The sequence below is a fragment of the Muscardinus avellanarius genome, assembly GCF_963383645.1.
Source record: "Muscardinus avellanarius genome assembly, chromosome: 11".
Lineage (NCBI taxonomy): Eukaryota > Metazoa > Chordata > Mammalia > Rodentia > Gliridae > Muscardinus > Muscardinus avellanarius.
This window is the reverse complement of record NC_137797.1, coordinates 11,857,790-11,880,387: the sequence shown is the minus strand read 5'-3', so window position 1 is coordinate 11,880,387 and position 22,598 is coordinate 11,857,790. Positions and strand designations below refer to the sequence as shown.

Here is a 22,598-nt window from a genome sequence, read left to right as displayed (position 1 = left end):
AGGAGAGCCAGAGTGCCGGGGTAAGGGCAACATGGGCATAAACCACCCTCCACATCCCATGTGACAGCCAGGGGGGCCAGGGAGGCTTCCTGGAGGAGGCAGCATTTGTGCTGAACAGCAAGGCGGACCCTGACCTCCAGGCCTCGCTCATCACCTGGGCAAAGCTCAGCAGTGTGGAGGGAGGGTCAGGTTTGATAGTCCAGAGGATAGAGGGTGACTGTCGGAGACTGCAGGGCCCCTGCGGCTCAGCCGGCTCCAGGACTGCCTCCGGGATGGAACGGGCTTGCTGATGCCCCACTGAGGCATGGGAGACTTCCTCCATCCCGGGGACTGGCACGGAGGAAGTCTCCCAGGTCGGTGGGCGCCCTGAGCTGGGGACTTCCCCAATTGCCCTGCAGCTGGGAGGGGTAGAGGAAGTGGCCTCCTGGGGCCTGGAGGAGGAGCCTCTGCCGGGGCCTCCCAGGCTGCCACCGACTGGGCCAGGCTGGCTGAGACCCTTGGCGCGCTCCCCTCACCACCCAGCGCCATGGCTCTGGCCCAGCACCTGCGGGCCGAGAGGTGAGTGTGGTCCTCCCTCCCCGGCCTCCTCTGGGAGCAGAGGCCAGCTCTCCTGCAGCCTCTATCACTGTGGGAGGCGGGCTGAGTCAGAGCCCGAGTACTAGAAAACGCGGCTCCTGGAACTGCTTTCAGGAACCTTGGCTCTGCGTCTCACCAACCTCAGCCACCAAGAAGCCCGTGGCTCAGAGAGGAGAGCAAACTGACCCAGAGTCACACGCTCCGTGGGCGGCAGGTCTGGGAAGGCAGGTGCCCGCAGGCTGGGGCTCTCTGCTGCCTCCACATGGCGGTCAGAAATGGCTTTCCATCTTCTGCTTGGATGGACTCACAGCCGCTGCTCCATCTCCATCTTTGGGGCTCAGCTCAAACGCCACCTCCTCCAAGAAGCCTTCCCTGACAGTCCTACCTCTGTGCTCTCTGAGCCCCTCTTCTGCACAGTCCTTACAATTGCTATCCTACTCTTAATATTCTCATTCATTTGTTTTTGTCTCTGGCTTCGGTGGGAGAAGCAAGCTCCAGGACTGGTTTTTGTCTGTTTGGGCCCCTGCTGTGGCTCTAGACTACAGAACAACATTGGTGCATGCTACACGCTCAGCACGTGTTGCTGGAGGAATGAACGCAGGGTTGTTTGAGCTGGAAAATGCCCTTGATCCTTCTAGTCCAATCCTGCATTGTATGGATGGGGAAACTGAGGCCCAGGGAGGACAGGGGACTTCCTTGGGGTCACAGCACGTGAGGCTCAAGCCTCGGCAAGCACTGGCTCACGGTCTCCTCAAGGAGGCTCCAGGAGCCAGCCGGTCCCCCCAGGTTAGAAAGTGAAACAGGAAGCAGGTTCCCATGGTAACCACGCAAGGGTCTCCTGCAGAGGTCAGGTTGATTCGGGTCTAGGCGGGGAGCAAGGAAGGGGCCCATGGTGGAGCCTGGGGGCTGAAAGGGGAAGCTGGGGTGGAATTCCCAAAGGTTGACAAGCAGAAAGAAGCTTCGTCCTTGTGTGTAGGGCCGGGAGGGCCAGCAGGGCCAGCAGGAGCAAGTGTCTGGGGGCGGGGGAATCGGAGCGCCCCCATAGGCACAGATGGTAGTGCTGGGGCTCCTCTTCCCCACAGATCTCACGGGCGACTGGCCCAACCCAAACTCAGAGCTTTCAGAACTGTGGTGACTTGAGACCTGTGCCACTTCCGCTTCTGTGAGCGCAGGGTTCAGGGGTGCCGTGCGGGCCGACCTGCGGGACGGTTCCTCCCTTCCGCCCCGTTCCTCTTCAGCCTTTGACCCTCAGGGAGGCTGCCGTCCTCCACCCCCATGGGGCTGTGGACCTGGTCCCCGTGCCACCAGGCTTCCTGCATCTCAGGGGTCCCGAAAGTGGCTTCTACGGCTCTGCCTGGGGCCACAGCAGAAACTCACAAGAGGGGCAGGTTCACAGAGCTGGACTTCCTAGAGCCTGAGGCCAAAGACGGGCTGCTGACGGGCAACTGGGAGTTTGATTCCAAAGACCATTTTTTTTTTTTTTTAGCAGTAGCTGTGTGCCAAGTGTCGGGAGATCTGGACTAGCTGCCCTGGGGGCTCTGCCAACCCTCGGCCTCCCCGGCCCAGCTTCTGAGGAGCAGCGGCCCAGTGTTATTGGGCCTGGCATTCTGGCCCAGCATGACCTGGGGGAGGGGGTCCCCAAGAAAGCAGCCACTCTGGGGAGCCTTCTGGTTGGGTTTGCTGGGTCGCCCCTCTGTCTCAGAGCAGCAGCGGGCCACTAGAATTGTAGATGGAGGCACCTACTAAGTGCCCAGTGCCACTCAGAACACCTAGTAGGGAAGTCACAGGAGCAGAGGCCCTGTCCTTGTGGGGACTTCAGGGCTGTTATAGATGGAAACTCATGACCACCCCCAAGACCCAAGTAAGTATTCCTGTTGTCCCCATTTTACCAAACAGAAGCCAGCGCACAGTGAGGCATCTTCCCAAGATCTCCGCTGGCAATGGCCAAGGGGCGGGAGGTCTGGAGCTCATCTTTCCCATGCTGGACGAGCGCTGGCCTCTTGGCCATGCCTGCTGGGATCTGCCCCGCTCAGCCTGTCTCTCAGCCCCTCCACCCCAGGGAGAAGTTGAGATCCCTGCCAGAGGCACAGAGGCCCCTCGCGGCTCTGCCGCATTGTCAATTCTCTGCGGGAGTGTAACAGACAGGCTCTGCCGTGGCTCAAAACACGCCTGCCTTTTCTTCATGGCACTTACGAGCATTGGCTGTGGGATTACGTGATTAGTGTTCAACCTCTCTGTCTGGGAGCGCTAAGGTCCAAGAAGGCGGAGGCTGGGTCCAGAGGCGCGTGCGCCGGTGTCTGCTGTGTAGTCAGCGCTACTAAGGACTCGAGGACGTGATTGCTATTGCAGATGGAGCCTGGGCTGAGAAGGGCTGGGGCGTATCTTAGTTCATACGGCGGCCTGCTGCAAGGATCTGAGTCAGGGGCCCCCATGGATATGTTTGGAGAGCAGACCCTGGAGCCAGCCTACCTGACTTTCTTGGGCAAGTTAGTCAGCCTCTCCGTGCCTCAGTTTCCTCGTTCTCACAGTCTGGGAGGAGTCCTAATGAACCCTGTGTACTCAGGAAATGGCTCCCACGGTCGGTGTTTCCCAACCTGCCCTTCCGGCCCCTCCCTACCCTGCCCCATCTTATTGCAGATGAAATTACCCCCCAGACACGCAGCCTCTGGGGAGAAAGTGGAAGAGGCGGCCTCTCCAGGGGTGTCGCCAGGGTGGAAAGTGAGTGGGCAGGTGGCCAGCAGCCGCTGAGATGCCCTGGCGCTGGGGGTTTCCTCTGCCCACACTGCTACCCTGAGTCACCACCCGGTGGCCGCCTCTTGTGTTTGGGTGCAGCTGCAGATCCCAGATGCACCAGGCCCCGTGAGGATTACAAGGACTGAGACTCGGGGGTATAGGCGCCCGACGCCCCCACCAGCTGCGAAGCCCTGGACAGGGCAGCCTCACCCCACTTCCCAGTTACTGTGTCAGAGAAATCACAATTACTGCTCCTTTCTCTCCCTCTCCTTGGCTGTCTGTCTTCTCCTCCCCCATCTGTCCCTCTCTCCCCCTCGCTGCAAGCTCTTCTTCCTGGGGGTGTTAACCACCAACCACTGGTAGCGGGCTCCTAGCTCTGCCACGCTAGCTGAGCCCCCAGCCCAAGCTGAGCTCTGGATCTGCAAACCAGCCCCTGCTGGACATCGAGCTGGTGCCCAAGAGGCCTCTTGAATCACTGTATCCCAAGCTACTCCATCGACCCGGTGCCCTGCTGCATTCTGGCCAGAGACATGGACATCATTTTTTTTTTTTTTTGGTGGTACTCGGGTTCCTGGAAACCCTTCTATCTCTGAGCTACACTCCCAGACCTACTTTTATATTTTTTTATTTGGGAATAGGGTCTTTTAAGCCAGTGAGGCTGGCTTCGAACCAGCGCGATCCTCCTGTCTCCGCCTCCCAAGTGCAGGGACTACGAGCGTGCACCGCCGCGCCCGGCGGGACATCACTTTTGACACCAGCCTGTCTTTCACCCCACATCCATCCAAACAGTGCCCGAGCCCTGTATCCACTGGGAATGCATTAGGCTGCAAGGAAAGAGGATTGACCACGGCTTGTGCAGTGACCAGAGGTTGATCTTTCTCTGAGAACCACAAGTCCAGAGGCAGGCCAGAGCGGGCCCACAGCTCAGGGGCTTCAGAACCGGCATCCCAGAGGGCTTTGGTCTTTCTCATGGTTTTGGCCTCATGGTGCCATATGTCAGGCTTGCTTCCAAGGGAGGACACCTCGTCCATCTCTCTGGGCCAGGAAACAAACACTCTCGAGAGCCCCCACCCTTGCCATGCCACTGCCTCTTAGGTCTCACTGGGCAGAACTGGTCACACGGTGCTCAGAGCCGCAAGGGAGCTGGGGTTGGGATGAGCAGGGCTGGGGTGTTCGTCAGCTCCATCCAGATCCGTCGCCTTGGGGCTGGGCGCATCGCTCCTCTGAACAGAGTTGGCCCTTGGTCAGCCAGGAAGAAGCAGGGGGCATAGCAGATGCTAACGGTGTCCAGCAAGGGCAGTGTCCCTGTGTCTGTCCCTCCTCCTGGGCCATCCTGCTGTCTGGCTTAGGCCTCTGTCGTTTCTCAGTTGGGCCCCAAGGGAGTGCTTGCTTAAGTCTTTGCCCCTCCGCCCCAATGTGGGGAGCATGTGATACTCTCCCCTGAAGCCTCAGGTGGCTCCCTATTGCCTGGTGACACTCCTCCCTCAGCACTCTAGACCCCCAAGGCTGGCCTCATCTGTTCTCAAGTCACACCAGGCCCCACCACATCGCGGCCCCTCCTCGTCTTAAGACCTTCACATGTGCTGGTCCCCCCCACCCAAAGACTCTGCCCAGCGCTTACCTGGCAGATTCCTATTTAACTGTCTGGATCTGGCTCAAATGTTACCCCTTTTTGTAGATTTCCCTAAGCTGGTATAATCAGCCCTTCTCTTTTTGGGGCTCTGTATTAGTCAGCTTCATGTTACTATAATGAAGTTCCTGAGGTGCTGCAAACTGCTCAATCGGAATGGCCGTGAGTCCACTCGGGATCGAATTATCTCAGAAAAGATGGGCGAGGATTCGGGTGCCGTTCTGCAGCCGCTTATCTGCAGTGATTCTGTCCCCTCTAGGAAATAAATTTCTTTAACTTCCTATTTACGGCGCTTCTGGAAAGAATCTGACATGGACAAAAGCTTCTTGAGCTACTGACACTTTATTACAAGAACCCAGAAAATTTATACCCTTCGCCAGTGAGGTTAATAGTAAGAAAAAAGGAGGGGAGTGCAATCACTGCAAAACAATAGTGAATAACATTTAAACAAAGGTAAAAAACTAGTCCGGCATTCAAGAGATTAGCCCGGATCTTCTCCGGATCTTGCAGACAGGCAGTTCCAAAGGGCAGATTCCAGAAGGCATGGCACACCCAGGGCTTGGGCCTCTCATGGAATCTTCTTTAACTTTTTTGGAACTTTCCATTTTTAGGGCTTAGTCCATATGGCAGGCATGGGGAGGTGTGGCGATCCAGGTGGATGTGATGGACTTCTCCCAGGTGTCGTCCGTCTTGCCTTCTAAAATCTGAAAGCTTAAGCAAACTCACAACACAGTTTGGCAGATAAACACCAAAAAATACCATGAAGTTTCTAAATTTAGTTGTCAGATGTACTTCTCTAGCTGCTGAACACTTTTCCTCAAACAATAGGCTTATTAGAAGCCTATTCCTCTTTTAATAATCCATTTCCACATCACAATCCTTCTGCAACCTGCTTTTAATCTTTCTAATTCCTTTCTTTCCCATTTGGGACACTCTTATGATAAGCTCTTCTTCATACAAGAATCCTTTCTTATTCTCACCATATTTCTTTTCTTTTACACACTTATTATATCTATCCTTTGTTCTTTTTTTTTTTTTTTTTTTGGTGGTACTGGGGTTCCTGGAAGCCCTTCTACCTCCGGGCTACACTCCCAGACCTATTTTTGCATTTTTTTTATCTGGAAACAGGGTCTCCCAAGCCAGCACGCGCGGCTGGCTTCGAACCTGCGCGATCCTCCTGTCTCTGCCTCCCAAGCGTGGGGATTACAAGCGTGCGCCACCACGCCCGGCTATCCTTTGTTCTGACATGTTCATTTCTTAGCTACGTGGTGCCTCCTTGTCTCGGGCAGCGCTCATACTGGGTGTAAAGGTCAAGAATCTTCCTAGCCTTCAGCTCTATTGTATTGGGCAGTATTAGCTGCTCATAAACTAGGTTGCTTTGATGTCACACCCAATGTTTGTCTTCCTGTATCTAGGCAGGATCATAAAGAGAGGGGTAAATAGAGGCATCAGGTTGCCTCCCCTCTAGGGCTTTTGTTGTAAGTTAGTGGATTAGGATGAAGGTCAGAGATAGAGGGGAAATCCGCATTTGTAATTACTGCCTGGAATGCTGCCACTGCATCTAAATTCTAACTAGATTTTATTACCATTTGAACAAAGCCGAGGATGTTTGGAGGCTTAGACAAATTACCAGAAAGTTTATTTTCCACGGACTCAGTTTCTCTCACAGTCCTGATCTTACACCACCGGAGCAATTCGTGTGGAGAGTTAAAAGAATCATTACCAAAAGAATAATAGTTATGAAAGAATATCTAAAAGCGGGGGGAGTAGTTTGGCCAGAGACAACACCCTCTCTCAGGGCTTTTTCGCTGATTAGCTGCATGGGAGGTCTTCACGCAGATGCCGAGAGAATGCAGGTGGTCTCGGCACTGAGGCAATCAACTTATAAAGAAAAAAGGTTGATTTAGGTTTTCTGGTGCTAGGGATTGAACCCAGGGCTCGTGCATGCTAGGCAAGCACTCTACCACTGAGCTACATCCCAGCACAACTCACATTGTTGAGATCCAGTTCTAAGATTCAGTGGCCCCATTGCTTTGGGCCTCTGGCAAGAGCAGCCCCTCATGGCGGGGAGCCTGTGGCAAGCAGAAAGACTGGAGAAGAGAAGGGTTTCACAGTTCCAATAGAGGGCGAGCTCCAGTGACCTAAAGACCTCCCCTGATGCCCCGCCTCCTACAGGTCCACAGCAGCTCCCAACAGCGCCACCCTGTGGACCAAACCTTTAACACGTGGACCTGTCTAAACCACGCAGGCTCCGGCTGTGCTGACTAGGGCGTGTGCTGACTTTGTCTACCCTGGGACCGGGGCCTCTCAGGTCCCCGCAGGGAGGGGGCCTGTGTCACATTGTTCCACGTGACCCACACTGCACAGCAACTTTCCAGACCTCTGGTATTCATCTCCAAGTCCCGTCACCCCCAGGCCTGCGGCACGCTTTGCCATCTCCCGATCCCCAGCGCCAGCTATGGGCTGGCATGGGAATGGAAGCCAAGAGGGACATGGAACGCCGCTGTTCAGCCGGCCTCACCCCCAGGGGGCCCGAGACACAGCGGGGTGATAACCAGGTCCTCTCCTCTGGCCTCCCTTAGCGACTTCGAACAGCTCCCAGACGACGTGCCCATCTCGGCCAACATCGCCGACATTGAGGAGAAGAGAGGCTTCACCAGCCACTTTGTAAGAGACCCTTTGTCCTTTCCCCTCTGAACCTTGTTCTTTGCCCTCTGAACCTTGTTCTTTGCCCTCTGGACCTCCAATGTCCATTCCTTAACTTTTGGCTCAGGGGTTCTCAACAGGGCCATTTCTATGCTTGAAGGGATATTTAGCAATACCCCAAGACATTTGGATTCCTGGGCCAGGGCTGCTACTGGTACCTCGTGGGCAGAATCTCCAGCCCTGTGTGGCACGGCGCTGGAGAAGCCCTGCTCTCCCCCCCTCTGCCTTTTATCTCCCGCCCTGACCTCAGGCACCGCTCCACCTCTGTGTTCTGCAGGTTTTTGTCATCGAGGTAAAGACAAAAGGGGGATCCAAGTACCTCATCTACCGCCGCTACCGCCAGTTCTATGCCCTGCAGAGCAAGCTGGAGGAGCGATTCGGACCCGAGAACAAGACCAGCCCATTCACCTGCAGCCTGCCCGTACTCCCAGGTAGGCCGGCCCTCTAGGCCTCTGGCCACGCCTCTTGGCCCCACCAGCGCTGAATGAGGACATTCATTCAGTCTCTGAACCCCCTACCAGGCCTTCCATCCACCATGTCCCTGCATCTTCCTCCAGCAGCCCTGCCTCACAGCCCTGGAGGTCTGGCGTTTGTGCCTGCTCTGCTCCAGCGGTCACCCCCAGGAGGCCATAGTTGGGAGCACGTCGGCTCTGAGTCCTCTCCCCCTCCTACACACTCCTGCAGCCCTTCCTCCCCTCCCTCCATGAGACAGAGCAGCTGTCCAGCTACCCCAGGATCTACCTCCCCATCCCTCCAGGAAGCCAGGGGCACGCGGTTTTGCTGGCAGACAGTCTCCTTGCCTGCTGGTCTTTCTTCCCCTACATTGTCCTAGTGCGCCTCTCAGGTAGCTCCAAAGCTCCGGTTCTGGGCTCCTAGCCTGCCCTTGAGCCCATGGGAGAAAATGCACCATGAGCCGGTATGCAGGGGTGGGCTCAGCACTGCCTCCGTGCCCCACAGGTGCTGCCCCTCACCTTCCCCAGACTTCAGACTCCCTTCCAGACTCCCACAGCCCAGCGCCACTCTCCGTCTCGTCCTCACTCTCTCCCCTCTGTCCCCTCCTCTCAGCATTCTCAGCGTCCTCATTCTGGGAGACCAGAGCTCTCCCCAGAAGCCTGTCCTGTTTCCTCCTCCTCCTCCTCCTCCTCCTCCTCCTCCTCCTCCTCCTCCTCCTCCTCCTCCTCTCCTCCCTCTTGGGTCTCCCCTGGTTCCCTGTTCAGACCCCTCCTCCACACAGAACCTCCCTCTGCTCAGCATCCCCACAGGCCCCACTCTTGCCTCATCTTTAAATATCCACCTGCCACAAAGTAGCGCTCCTGTCCCAGGAGCCCCCAGAATCTCTCCTTTCTTTTGCAATAAACCTTCCCCTGGGCTGACCTTGGCGGCTCCGGCCCCTCCGAGGTGCCTCCTCTGGGCCTCAGCTCTTCCCCTCGGTACAGTGGCCGTAACCAAGTATTTTCAGCTTCTTCGTTTTTATCTCCTGCTTCTCCCTTCACTAAGCTTAGGTTCTCCAACCTTCCATGGCACCAGCTCTTCCAATTCCCTTCCTACCTGACCGGCTACTGTCCAGCTTCTCTGTCACAGCATCTGCCTGCTCTGCTGCCCCAGCAAGGTGGGGATCCCTCCGCCTCCACCCTCGCTCCGCACACTCCCCGGGCCAGCTGGCGCGGCCTGCGGCTTGAGCTGCCGCCTTCTGGCTCCCAGTCGTCTAGCTCCAGCCAGACCCTCAGTGCCACACACATGCCCACACCAGGCACCGGCCCCCTGTCTCGTGGGCACTGGGGGCCAGACAGGTGTCACGCTTGCCTCCTGGCGGGGTTATCTGGGTGAGGGCTCCTTGGGGTCCCCCTGAAGGCCCCTGGAGAGGACATTTATCCCCTGGTTGGCCATCACCTGCCCACCTCTCCCCCAGAAGCCCACCCTGTCTTTGTGGACCCATTCGTTCAGTGGCCCCACAAATATTTACTCATCTGAGCACTACTTTGGTAGCATATCAGGAGTAGCTCAAGAAACCCAAAGAATCTAATGCCTGAGGAGTCCCACCCCAGAAATGGCAACCTAGTTGTTCTGGGGTGGGTCCCGCATAATGAGATGTTTCGAAGCTACTCAGGACTTGAATGTGCCTTGAGGACAGAGTGCTGTCCTAGGTGAGGGGGAACAGCTGTGAGCAGAGCAAAGAATCTGTTCTGATTTTCTTTTTTCTCTTATGGTTCTGGGAATTGAACCCAGAGCATTCTACCTTTAAGCTATACTCCTAGCTCATATATTATTTTGAAACAGGGTCTCACTAAGTTTTTGAGGCTAACCTCTTGTCTCAGCCTCCCAAGTACTGGTATCATAGTACTAGTGGCATGTGCCACCAAGCTCAGCTGACCCTGTTCTCTTGGAACTAAGAAGTGTGTGTGTGTATGTGTGTGTGTGTGTGTGTGTGTGTGTGTGTGTGTGTGTGTGTAAACAGATAATAAACCAGCTTGGTATCAGCTGGCGATGTTGCAACCTGTAGGACCCAGTCAGAAGGTGGCACTTTGGAAGGATGATCCATGGGGAGGGCTCTGGCCAGGACCCCTGGCCTGCAGGGCAGCCCGAGCAGAGGCTGCATGCCCGGCCAGGCGCTTCTAGACAGCTCTTTTCTCTCCTCAGCCAAAGTGTACATGGGTGCCAAACAGGAGATCGCCGAGTCACGGATACCCGCCCTCAATGCCTACATGAAGGTATCAGCAAGCTGTGCTCCTGGGCACAGGGGTGCTGGGGACTGCCCCGGGGTGTGGATTTGAGAGCCCTCTGTTCCCAGGACCCCCATCTTCAATCCCTAGAGGTCTGGTCTGGGGAGAGATGCAGGACGTGTTCTCAGGGTTCAAGGTGTTGGGCCCGGGGTCTCAGAAGAGTCCCACTTTTTTTTTTTTTGGAGGTACTGGGGGTGGAATCCAGGGGCTTTCTACCTCCGGGCTATACTCCCAGACCTATTTTGCATTTTATTTGGAAACAGAGTCTCACTGTGTTGCTGAGAGCCTCACTAAGTAGCTGAGGCTGGCTTCGAACCTGTGCGATCCTCCTGTCTCAGCCTCCCAAGCGTGGGGATGACAAGCGTGCGCCACCACGCCCGGCAGACGAGTCCCACTTTGAACACACTAGCCATTATGAGTGCTCTGAGCCCTCACGTGGCTTCTGTGCCAGGTGTTAGGGTGCAGCGGCGGCCCTGAGGGACCCACTGCCCGGGGGGAACTGACAGATGGATCATGAAGCCACACGGAGGCGTAGGTGTGCTTACATAGCGGGGCTGTCAGACCAGGCACATCGGCCGTACAGCTCCTTCCTGCAAAACAGAATGTCCCCTCGCCTGAGCACACTCGCAGTTTACACTCTTGGCTGGGCGCCCTTGAGGATTTCCCACCTGCATCCTTGTGAGATGTAAGCAGGGAAGAGCCGCCTGAAGGCCGAGGCCGAGTGGTCAGGAAAGGACTCACCAGTCAGAGCCGAGAGGGACAGGAACCATGTTCTTCATGGGTAGTGAGCACCTCGTCACCAGAGCCGTTCAGGCCATGGCTGGAGAGCAACCTCGGGAAGGCTGCTGGGGAGGGATGTTCTCGTAGCCCAGAGCTACCCTCGCAGCTGAAGAGCACTGAGCACGGAGTACTTGTCTTGGCTCTGACACTGACTGGCTGGGTGATTTGGGGAGAGGCCTTGGCTTTCTCACCAATGCCGTGGGGCACTTGGTCTCCCCAATGAAGTCAGGATCTACTGGGGAAAAGATAGGAAAGCGCTTTGTAAACCGCTAGAGGGAGGAGCTGGAGGGGGAAGAAGGTGGAGGAGGGGCCAGGCATGTCCCCTCAAGGGGGCGCTGTGGCAGCTGCTCCTGTGACTGAGGCTCCACTCTCTTCCAGCTGGGCTGGAAGAGGCCGCCTCTGGACCTCTGGAGGGAAGGCCCGTGAGGGGGAGACGCTGTGGGGCTGGGGCAACCAGCAGCCTGGGGATTCCACCTCTGCTTCTTTGTCTGACTGGGTCCCTGGAAGTCAGAGGTCTTCAGTGCAGGAACCGTTGCCATGGCAACAACATCCTCACTTGCACAGCTTTGGGGATGGAGAGCTCACTACCGCTCTGCCCCACCCAGGCTGCGTGTCCCACAGTTGGACAGCAAGTAGGAAAGTTCAGTTCCCTGTGATTTCTACCCTCCGGTCCTCGCGCAGAACACGAACGCTGCCTGGATCCGCCTGTAGGTCTGTAGCGCCGGAGGCTACAGACATTACATTAGTGGACACGTGTACATTAGTGGATAAATGAGTCGTCTTCTTTGACCCCCTCAATAACTTGTGAGTTAGAGCTGTGATCCCCACCTATAACTGAGGAGATGGAGGCCCGGAGGTGCTCACGTCACCCAGCAGCGGTGCCAGAGGGATGGGGCCTGGACGACATCCCTGAGCTGCCAGGGTCTGAGCTTTCGAGGGCTGCGCTGGGGTGCAGCAAAGTATCAGCAACATCTAACTCCAGGAGTGCTGCACACTTACCTAGTCCTCCCGCACTCTCACCCCACACCCAGAGCCCACTTGACGCTGCCCTGCTGGTCGGGGCAGAGCTGGGAGTCCTCCCTGGGAGGAGCAGCCTGGCTCCTGACCCCTGGGCCACCCCTGCCCTCCCTGGGTGTGGCCCAGAGCTGCCAGGCTCTGCCTCCCAGCCCCTCAGGGATGGAGTCCCTGGCCCCTCCTGTCCTGAAGCCTCAGTGTCCCCCACCCCGCAGGGCTCTGGGTGCCTCGAAGCTGGGCACAGCGCCCCGAAAAGTATTTCGTGAGTGGTAATGCCACCAAGTCCTGTCTACTGTGGTGCTGGGAGCACCCCACGCTGCACCGTCTTGAGCACTGGGGAGCACCCCCAAGCTGTGCCATCTTGAGCACTGGGGAGCACCCCCACGCTGTGTCATCATGAGCACTGGGGAGCACCCCCACGCTGCGCCATCTTGATTACTGGGGAGCACCCCCACGCTGTGTCATCATGAGCACTGGGGAGCACCCCCACGCTGCGCCATCTTGAGCACTGGGAGCACTCCCACACTGCGCCATCTTGAGCACTGGGGAGCACCCCCATGCTGTGTCATTATGAGCACTGGGGAGCACCCCCGCGCTGCGTCATCTTGAGCACAGGGGAGCACCCCCACGCTGTGTCATCTTGAGCACAGGGGAGCATCCCCACGCTGCGTCATCTTGAGCACTGGGGAGCACCCCCATGCTGCGTCATCTTGAGCACTGGGGAGCACCCCCATGCTGCGCCGTCTTGATTACTGGGGAGCACCCCTATGTTGTGTCATCTTGAGCAGCTGGCGGCTCCCGGTGCCCCAGGTCCATCACTGGCCGGGCCATGTGGCCTCAGGCAGGTCCCTTCCCTCTCTGATCCTAAGCCGCAGGTCACACGCGTGGTACTCACGCGCCTGGTACAGTCACCACCAGCTCCTGTGTGCCTTTGGAGCAGGTGCCGTTGGCTATTTGCAAAGGAACTCCTCTCAAGTAGATGATCCTCCATACCCCTGTTGACTTTGGGTCCAGAGACAAAGAAGGTGAAATGTTACCCTTAGCCTGCTGAGTTTAAAATAGAAGAAATTGAATAAGGCTTCCATTCTCTGGGCCTCGGACGTATTCGTAGAGAGAGGGGGACGGGATGTGGCAGCTGAGCTGGCAGGACCAGGTGTCTGTGCTGACCGCTGTCCTCTCCCTCGCCGCCAGCACCTCCTCAGCCTGCCTGTCTGGGTGCTGATGGACGCGGACATCAGGATCTTCTTTTACCAGTCGACCTACGATTCGGAGCAGGTGCCCCAGGCGCTCCGCAGGCTGCGCCCACGCACTCGGAAGGTGTAAGTGGCCCCGGGCTCCCGAGCGCCTCCAGGAGACAGCCACTGCCTCTTCCCTGGAAGGAGAGATCAGCTCTGCCCCGGGTGCTACGGGGCAGTTTGGTGATTTGGAAGAGCTTGGTTCTCCAAACTCAGGGCCTGGTGGGACTGGGGAGTGTTTTGATGTGTAGGCTGATAAGACCTGGAGGAGGGGACCGGGACATTGTCCCAGAACTGTGCGGTGCCTCTGCAACCTCTGGGATGGCTCAAGAGTTCTGGGTGGCACCAGGTGTGGTGGTGTATGCCTACAACCCCAGTACTTGGGAGCCTTAGACAAGAGGATCATGGGTTCTAGGCCAGCCTTGGCAACTTAGCGAGACCCTGTTTCAAAATAAAAAATAAAAAGTACTGGGGGAGGATGCAGCTCAGAGGTTGAATGTCCCTGGGTTCAATTCCCAGTCCTAACCCCCCTCCCTCCCCACCAACACACACACACACACACACACACACACACACACACACACACACACGCACACACACATCTGGGTGCCTATAAAGAGTGAAGCAGGGTCTGGCAAGAAGGGAAGAAGCACCCCATGCAAACATTCCCTCCAGGAAAAGCCTGGTCCCTGGTTTGTTTGTTCCCGGGCAGCTGTGGCTCCAGCTCTATCACTCTGACCCCAGGGGATGCTGCTGCGCGGTCTGAATTCCAGCTGTGCCGAGGCAGCCCTGGCCTTGGGGCCTTGGGGCATCCCTCCCAGCCTTGGTTTCCTTGGCTGAAAATGAGGTTGGCTGTAGAGAGGGAAAGAACAAAGGCTAAAGGCTGAGCTCTGCCAGCTGGCTCCCTGGTCCACGCGGGGAGCACGGTCCTGCCCCCCCCCAGGGGTGCGGGATGACAGCTATGGTGCTCCCCCTCCCACTGCTTAGTCCTCTCCCACGCACAGAGGCCCGGAGCTGGGAGGACTGACGAGCCCTTTTCTCTCTCCACAGCAAGAGCGTGTCCCCACAAGGCGCCAGCTTTGACCGCCTGGCCGCTCCACGAGCAGAGGTACCCGCCTGCCCGGCCTCACTCCACCATCGAGGCACACAGCGGGGACTGAGGGAGGGGCGCGGCCCCAGCAGGAGCAGGGGAAGGCACCTTCCATCTGCCCACTCATGGAGCTTGTCTGGGCCTCCCAGGGCCAGCCCTGCCTCAGGGACTGAAGTTTCAGGGATGATGCAGACGGGCCCCCAGGGACACACTTACCATGGCACCTGGAAACCAGTGTGGGCAGCCGCCCCCCCCCCTAGGCAGTAGCTGGGTGGGGCAGGCCTGGAGCTCTGCGGGCCTGGGGCAGGAAGAGGCTGCGGATTGCTCACCCCACCAGCTCTGAAGGAGCCCTCCTTCTGGAGTCAGAGAGGCCGGGGCTAATCCCGGCCCCTCCACTCACACATGGGCGGCCTCAGCATCCTCCCTGAGCCCAGCTCCTCATCTGTAGGATGGAGTCCAGAGTGTGTGGGCGCTTCAGCAGACGCTCAGTAAGTGCCTTACTCTTCCTCCTCCTCCTGCTCCTCTGCCCAGGCTCTGTTTGACTTCACGGGAAACAGCAAACTAGAGCTGAGTTTTAAGGTTGGAGATGTGATCTTCCTTCTCAGCCGGATCAACAAAGACTGGCTGGAGGTGAGCGAGCTGGCGCGGGCGGGACAAGGACGTTGGCTGGCGTCAGATGGGCTGAGCCTGCGGGCGGGCGGGCGGGCTTGGAGACAAGGCCGCAGGTGAAGTCATCTCAGGTGTGTTGGGCAGAGGACAGTCCTGGAAAAGCCTCAGGGAGGAGACACCACGAGGTGAAAGCCCTGGAGGTCCCACAGGTTTGGGGAGCCCGCCTTTGGGAGACAGGGGTGTGGCGGGAGCAGAACATTCTGGAGCCCGCCACCTCACCTCTGGTTCTGACTGGCTTCCGGCCTGGAGGCTAATCTGCTGGGTCTGATTTCTTGGTCTCGACCCGGTACTTTCTTGGCGGTAGCACTGTTGGTTTTCAGGGTCAAGAGGGCCCCTGTGGGGGTGTCCTGTGCAGGGACTTCCGCAGCGGCCCTGGCCTCCCCACTAGAGGCCATCAGAGGGCTCAGACATTTGCTCCTGGGGACAGTTGGGGACTTCAAGTGTCCTGGAGCATCACCGCCAGACACAGCAGGCTGTAATCACTCAGGAGCCCCGTGTCCCTGGCCCGGTCACTTCCTGGCTGTTTTTGACCAGCCTCATGGACCTCCAGGAACTTGCCCAACCTGAAGTTTCCTTTTCTGTTTTTAATGGAGAAAACATGGGCAGTTCCTTTGTAGGGTCCGAGAAGGGCAAAGGAGGGGCAGGTGTGCAGGGCTCTTTTGCAGGAAGCCGGGGTGCCCGGTGCCTGGTGGGGGGAGGCCCCCAGGGAGACTTCAGGGAGACTCCGCAGCCAGGGCCTGCCCCGGCCAGTGCCTTCTCCCATCCCAGCTCTGGAAGGGCTCTGTGTTGACTCTGGGTGGATGTAGCAGCCCTGGCCCGGGATGGCTTTTGGGGTCAGATCCCATTGTTATTAAAGGATGCTCTTGACCCAGTGCTCCTGTGTTCTGGAGAAAGTCGAGGCAGAGCCAGACCCCAGGGACCCTGAACCATTGAGGGAGGGAAGAGGAAGGTCTCTGGAGTCCAGAGGCTGGAGAGGAACAAGGACAGTGGGTCTAGGGAGCTCCGTGGTCCCATTCCGATGGAACTCCGTCCCAGCACCCCAGTGGCTCTCATGGCCACCAAGGGCCAGCTCTATGTCACTCTGGAAACTCTTGCTGATGTCTGGCTTTTGGAAAGTCTGTGTGTCTGGATGCTGGTCACCTCCTGGTCAGGCTGCAGGAGGAGGCCACTTCGGGCCTCAGTTTACATGTCTGTAAAATGGTGTGTCAAGAACACGTGTTCCGTCAGGTTGTCCTGGAGGTCTGGTGACCACGTCAGGGCCAGGTCCTGGCCTGGCAGTGAGGTGAAAGACATGGGCTGGAGAAATGATTTCTGGCTACTCCGAATCGGGCGCTAGTGCTGGGGAAGGGCTGAGTGACAGGAGTCACCAGCAGATCCCCACAGCCTTCTCCTTCCCCATCCTTTTCCCTCCTTCACACCTGCCGCCATCTGCCACTGTGCCGTTCACCCGCATGTCCAGGTGCCACCGTCACCCTCCACTGTGATGGGCGCCCCATGAGGGCACAGGTGTTTAACTATCCTGTGTGCTCCTAACCTGCACATAATAGGTGCTCAGGTAGTATCTGCTGAATGAATGAGAGCTTGACCTACTTGTAAACCAAAATCTAAGTTTCATGAGAGAGACAGCTTTGATGAACTTTCTCACTTTTCTCTCTGTGTTAGTCAGCTTTCCATCACTATAACAAAATACCCGAGACAACTAACTTATAAAGAGAAAAGGTCTGTTTCTTTTCATAGTTTCGGAAGCTGTAGTATATAAACAGTGGCTTTGCTGTAGCAGCACATCATGGTGGAAGCCTGTGGGGGAGCAAAGGCGCCTACCTCATGGCCAGGAGGCGGGGGGGGGGGAGCAGGAGGTTGAGGGGTCAGGGTCCCACTCTTCTCACCTCTTAAAGGTTCCACCACCTCACAGTTGCACCACCTGGGGCTCGAGCTTTAAACTCATGGGTCTGGGGTGACACTAGATCAAGCCACAGTGGTCTCCCTCTACGTTAGAGACCCGGATCTCACCTGCTTTCCCCCAGGCTGGCCCTGCGCCTCTCCCCGCAGGCCTGGCAGCCCCCTTTTCCTCCTCAGGGCACTGCCAAGGGGGCCACGGGCATCTTCCCAGTCTCCTTCGTGAAGATTATCAAGGACTTCCCGGAGGAGGATGACCCCACCAACTGGCTGCGCTGCTACTACTATGAAGACGCCATCAGCACCATCAAGTTCGTGCCCACTGGGAGCAGGGCCCATCCACCTCCCTGTGTGCCACCCCTGCCGCCCATCCACACTCCCAGGGTGTCCCTCCCCACTCTGGAGCCCGCTGTGGCTCCCACTGCCTTCCAAATAAGCCACAAAGCTGTAACAGAGTGTCAAGGTCCGGCCTCATCCCTGGCCCCCCACCCCATGCCCCTCTGCTGGCCTGATGCCCCTCTCCCCTGCCCGTTGCTCCTCAGGGACATCGCGGTGGAGGAAGACCTCAGCAGCACCCCACTCTTCACAGACCTGCGGGAGCTCGTAAGGTGAGGGCCGGGGCGGGAGGCAGGAGAGAGCAGAGGACAGACGCTGGGTCCTGCAACTCTTCTGCCTTCTTGCTGCGCCCACGGCCAGCCCTGTGGGCTGGGCATCATCTCCCTGCATGGGACGAGCCTGGGAGGGAGGTGCAGAGGGACAGAGGGATGCGGCTGAGGTCACACAGGGGTGACCCTCGATCTGCAGCTTGAACTAAAGTCTGGAGCTAGAAGCCTTGAACTTGGACCCCCCCTGCCCCCCCCTGCTCCCAAGATTCAGGTCATCGCTGCCCAGTTGTTTCGCAGACGGTGACAGCATCCTTCTACTTCTTACTCTAAAAGGGATACCTCCTCATAAAAGGGGAACGTCCCTGGTCACACAGAGAGCTACAAGACATGAAACAGCCCCATGTTCTTCTCCTCTCGTTATCCGGTGTACATTTATATCTTTTCAGGACACATGTACACATTCGCGCGCGCACACGCACACGCGCTCGCGTATACTCCCTTGGCCACATGCACCATTCCATAACCAAGATAGCCAGCCCGTCTGTGGTCAACAAAGGCCACCCTTTGTTACTACAGATGACCTTGCGATGGCCGCCTGTGTTCTCTTATTTGATGACTTGTCGGATTACTTCTTTGGGCTAATTTGTGTGTGTGGTAATGAAGATGGAGTCCAGGAGCATCCTTCCTCTGAGCTACATCTCCTGCATCCCCGTTTAACTTTTTTATTCTTAAATAGGGTCTTGCTGGGTTGCTGATAGTCTCCCTATGCTGTTCTGAGGCTGGTCTGGAACCTGCAAGCCTCTGGTCTCAGCCTCCCAAGTGCTGAGATTATAGGCCTGAACCACCACACCTGGCTCCTTGGGATAATTCTTAAGGAGAATTCCAAGCTAGGCACGGGGGCGCACACTTGTAATGCCAGCATTCGGGAGGCTGAGACCAGAGGATCGCAGTTCGTGGACAGCCTCAGCTACTTAGTGAGGCCCAGTGCAACTCAGTGAGACGCTGTTTCAAAATAAAGAATAAAAAATTAGCCGGGCGTGGTGGCGCATGCTTGTAATCCCCATGTTTGGGAGGCGGAGACAGGAGGATCGCGCAGGTTTGAAGCCAGCCATGCTGGCTTAAGAGACCCTGTTTCCAAAAATAAAAAAGTATAAAATAGGTCTGGGAGTGTAGCCCGGAGGTAGAAGGGCTTCCAGGAACCCCAGTACCACCCCCCAAAAAATTAGGGCTGGGGGTGTCTCTCAGGGGTAGAATGCCCCTGGGTTCCATCCCCAGTACTGAGAAATAAATAAATAAATAAATAAATAAATCAATCAATCCTGGGATCAAAGTGTTTGCAAACCAGCCTTCCAACCCATTGCGTAGAATTGCCTCTACGTAGCTCAAATCCGTTCTCACTTGCTAGCCGGATGGAAGAAGGCCACTCTCCCCCAGCCCGCACAAGAGAGTCCACGGCCGCACCCAGGTCTCCCTCACAGCCACACATGGTCTCTCTCTGGGGCTTTATCTGTCAGCTCTGCACCCACCAAACCCTCTCTTCTTCCTCTTGACAGTTCTTAAGTGCTTAGCACATTTCTACACTAACTTACTGTGAAAGCCCCTTCTCCTCTGTGTCAGTTTGTCTGTCTGGACAGTGGGTTGGCATGGGTGATAAGGAACCAGAGTTCCGACCTCCTGCTCTCAGATCCAGGCTATGAAAGTCTCCCTGGCCCTCCGCTGAGGCCCTGAGCCCCAGGGCTCGCTCCTCAGGCCTGAGGCTGACCCTGTCCTGTCCCACCCAGGCGGGAATTCCAAAGGGAAGACATCGCCCTTAACTACCAGGACGCAGACGGGGACCTGATTCGGCTGCTGTCAGACGAGGACGTGGGGCTCATGGTGAGGCGGGCCCAGGGTATCCCCTCCCAGAAGCGCCTCTTTCCCTGGAAGCTGCACATCACCCCAAAGGACAACTACAGTGTCTACAACACGGCGCCCTGAGCCAGCAGCGCCACCCGGCACCTCCGCCTCCAGCTCAGAGGAGCGGAGGAGGCTGCAGAGGGCTCAGAGGGCCAAGATGTCAGCCCAGTGTCGCTGGGCGGACCCCGTGGGCTTGGCGAGTCCTTTGTCTGTTTCTACACTGATCTCTGAATTAAATAAACCATTTCATTCAGAAGCGCCAAACTGGGCCAAAGGGTATTTTGTGGTGGGGAGACAGAAAGAAGGTTTAGAATATGATTAAATGGGCACCAAACAGCAGGCCGCTAACAACTGGCAGGGCCCTGGCTGGGGCTCCTAATCCAGCCCCAGGTCCCTCGCCCTGTCCATGGGTGGAGGAAGAACAAGACGCCTGCTCTTGTTCCTGATGCCTCCTCTTCTCTGTCTCTGGCACTGCCGCCTTCCCCTGGAGTTGGCGGCCTGCCCCACAGGAGGAGCCGCCTCCTCGTGCCCGCTGGGGTCACACCCGGGCGCAGACCCCCGGTGATGGCGTCAGGCCCTCCCCACCCTCCTGCTGCTGCGGAGGCTTGGGTGTTGGTGCAGTTGTGTCCACTGTGGTGGGGTGAGGTAGAGGCCGGGGTGGATTCCGAGCAGCAGGGTCTTCTGTGAGGCGACGTCCTTCTGTCCAATACCTCAACACTTCCAGAATGATAACATAAGGAACACCGTAGACCTTCTCCCCAGGGAAGCAGCCATTTAACAGAGAAAACTATGGCAACCTTTAGCAGTCTCTAGGGATGGAGAGCAAACACAGGAAGATTCACTGAGGGTCCTAAATCTCAGTAGGAACAGTCGCATCTATAGTTTGGGCCACACCATGCCCCCCGAGATAGAACTCTCCCCCAGACGCCGTGGAGATAGAGCCCCCTCTCTCCCGGGCTCTCAGACTTCTGCAGCTTTATCCTGGCGCGGGCAGGCACCAGGCTCTCCTGCCTCACCGCCCTGGGCTGGGAAGGCAATCCCAGGCGAAAGGGCTTGGGTTTCCATTTCAGCACCATGAAATGGAGGTGTAAAGAACAGAACTTTAGTGCCTCACGGTGGCAGAAGGCAGAAGTCCAGGACCTAAGCGTCCTAAGGGCTCTTTCCCTGTGAACCTCATCTAGCATCTAATGGTGACGGGTGATCTGATGGCTGGCTGGCCGTCTTTGGAGTGACGCGTCCTCAGACTGTACGTAAATCATTCTGTCTTATGTAAGTTTCTCTCCAAGTGTCTTCCTGCCATCTTCCCTCTCTACTTTTCTGTGTCCAACTTCCCCCCTTTGGTACATCATATTGATAAGGCCCACCCCCATGACCCCATGACCCCATGACCCCATTTTAACTTGGTTACTTGTGTCAAGGCCCTATTTCTACGTAAGGTCACATCTTTGGGCACTAGAAGTTAGGATTTCTACGTGCTATTTCTTTTATTATTTGAACATATTTATTGTGAAGTGGACCATGGGTTGGAAAAGAATTTCCAAGACAAAGAGTAGTATTAAGGAAAGCAAGAAATGCGCATTCAGAATGAGAGAGACTCACACACGAGCAAAGCAAGATGTGCCTTCAAGGGAGAAGGCGGGCCGTCTGTAGAGTGGGAGACGCCTTTGGGGGGTTCATGGCTTTTCCAGGAGACTTTTGCGGGGGGCGGGTAGGAGGTGAGTGAGGATGAAATCAGCTCGGTAGTCACAAGATGACTCGGGGTGTTTTTCTCATCTTCCAGGTCCTGATGGGACTTCAAGGACGTGTCGGACACAGTTACTCTGACTGTGATGCAGCTGAGCTTGTGATCAGGATGTGTCCTTGGAGATGCAGGACAGCAGGTGGAGCTTATTGGGGTCTGCAGTCAGAACACCTAATGTAGGGCTCCCTGAAGCCTCTCCTGGCCACCTCCCCAGGTTAAGCAAGGGCCCCACAATAGCAACTCAACCCTTAATGTTCACTGTTCCCACCCAGCTCTCACTGGAAGGGCAAGGGCTTTGCCAGGGGCGTAGCTGGCTAGGCATGCTGGGCTCTAGCTCTCATGCAGGGTGGAGGTTCAGTGTCAAGAGGGGCAACCTGAGAAGACCCAGGGACAGGGACACCACCCCTTATTCCAGGTTCCACTCGTAGAAGAGATTATTCCAGGAAGAACAGGCTGATTCCCCTGCCACAGCTATGGTGCAGTGGCATGGAAGTTTTGCCTGGGGAGAGATTTGAAAGATGGATAATTCCACAGCTTTATCTAAAAGGACTGAATTTATTTGGAAAGAAGACTAGAGAAATTGTCAGTGGTGGTTTTTTTTTTTATCTCTGAGTGATCAGTTATTGTGAACTACGACTTTAAATTTCAAAATGTTATGAGGAGTCTTTAAAAAACTTTAAATTGTTAAATAAAAGAATACTGAAAGTGCATAAAAAATAGCTGAAAATTAACAAGCTAAGCTTCCAAAACCAGAAGTTAAAAAAAGGAAGACTAGAATCAGCTCAAGGAGAGAGGAATGAACAATGAAGATAACCATGAAGATACCCACACAGCTCAACATCAACAACCACAAAAAATGCAATAGAAAAGGTCAATGCCGCTGCCTCGTCTTCCTTGGCGTCTGCGCGCGTTACCCTGCACGTGTGACGTGGCAATGCTTAATGAAAGCAGCCCCGAGGGAGCATTGTCTCTGGCCAGAGTACTTGCTCTTAGATATTTTTTATAAGCTGTTATTCTTTTGATAATGATTCTATACTAATGACTCCTGTGATATAAAACAGGGTTCCCCAAAAAATTAGGACTGTGGGAGAAATTGAGTCCATGGAAGATAAATTTCCTAGTAATATGTCTGGGTCTTTAAACGCCCTCTGCCTTACTCCAAGCTGTCATAAAATCTAGTCAGAATTTAGGTGCTGTGGTAGCATTCCAGCTACAGCAATTACAAATGCAGAATTCCTCTCTATCTTTGACCTTCATTCTAATCATTAACCTATAGTAAAAGCCTTAAGAGTCAACTGAAGCCATTA

The 22,598-nt window shown here is 56.2% G+C and overlaps 1 protein-coding gene across 1 annotated transcript; it reads left to right on the top strand.

Moving 5' to 3' along the window:
• Positions 1 to 526: 526 nt before the first annotated feature.
• Positions 527 to 19,796, top strand: NCF4 (neutrophil cytosolic factor 4; the record flags this gene model as incomplete). Its single annotated transcript, XM_080706452.1, has 10 exons — positions 527 to 558; positions 7,522 to 7,606; positions 7,923 to 8,076; positions 10,283 to 10,353; positions 13,351 to 13,478; positions 14,445 to 14,502; positions 15,016 to 15,114; positions 17,230 to 17,360; positions 17,592 to 17,657; positions 19,436 to 19,796. The coding sequence occupies 10 exons, from the start codon at positions 527 to 529 to the stop codon at positions 19,629 to 19,631; spliced, it is 1,020 nt and encodes a 339-aa protein (XP_080562578.1). The 3' UTR covers positions 19,632 to 19,796.
• Positions 19,797 to 22,598: the final 2,802 nt, after the last annotated feature.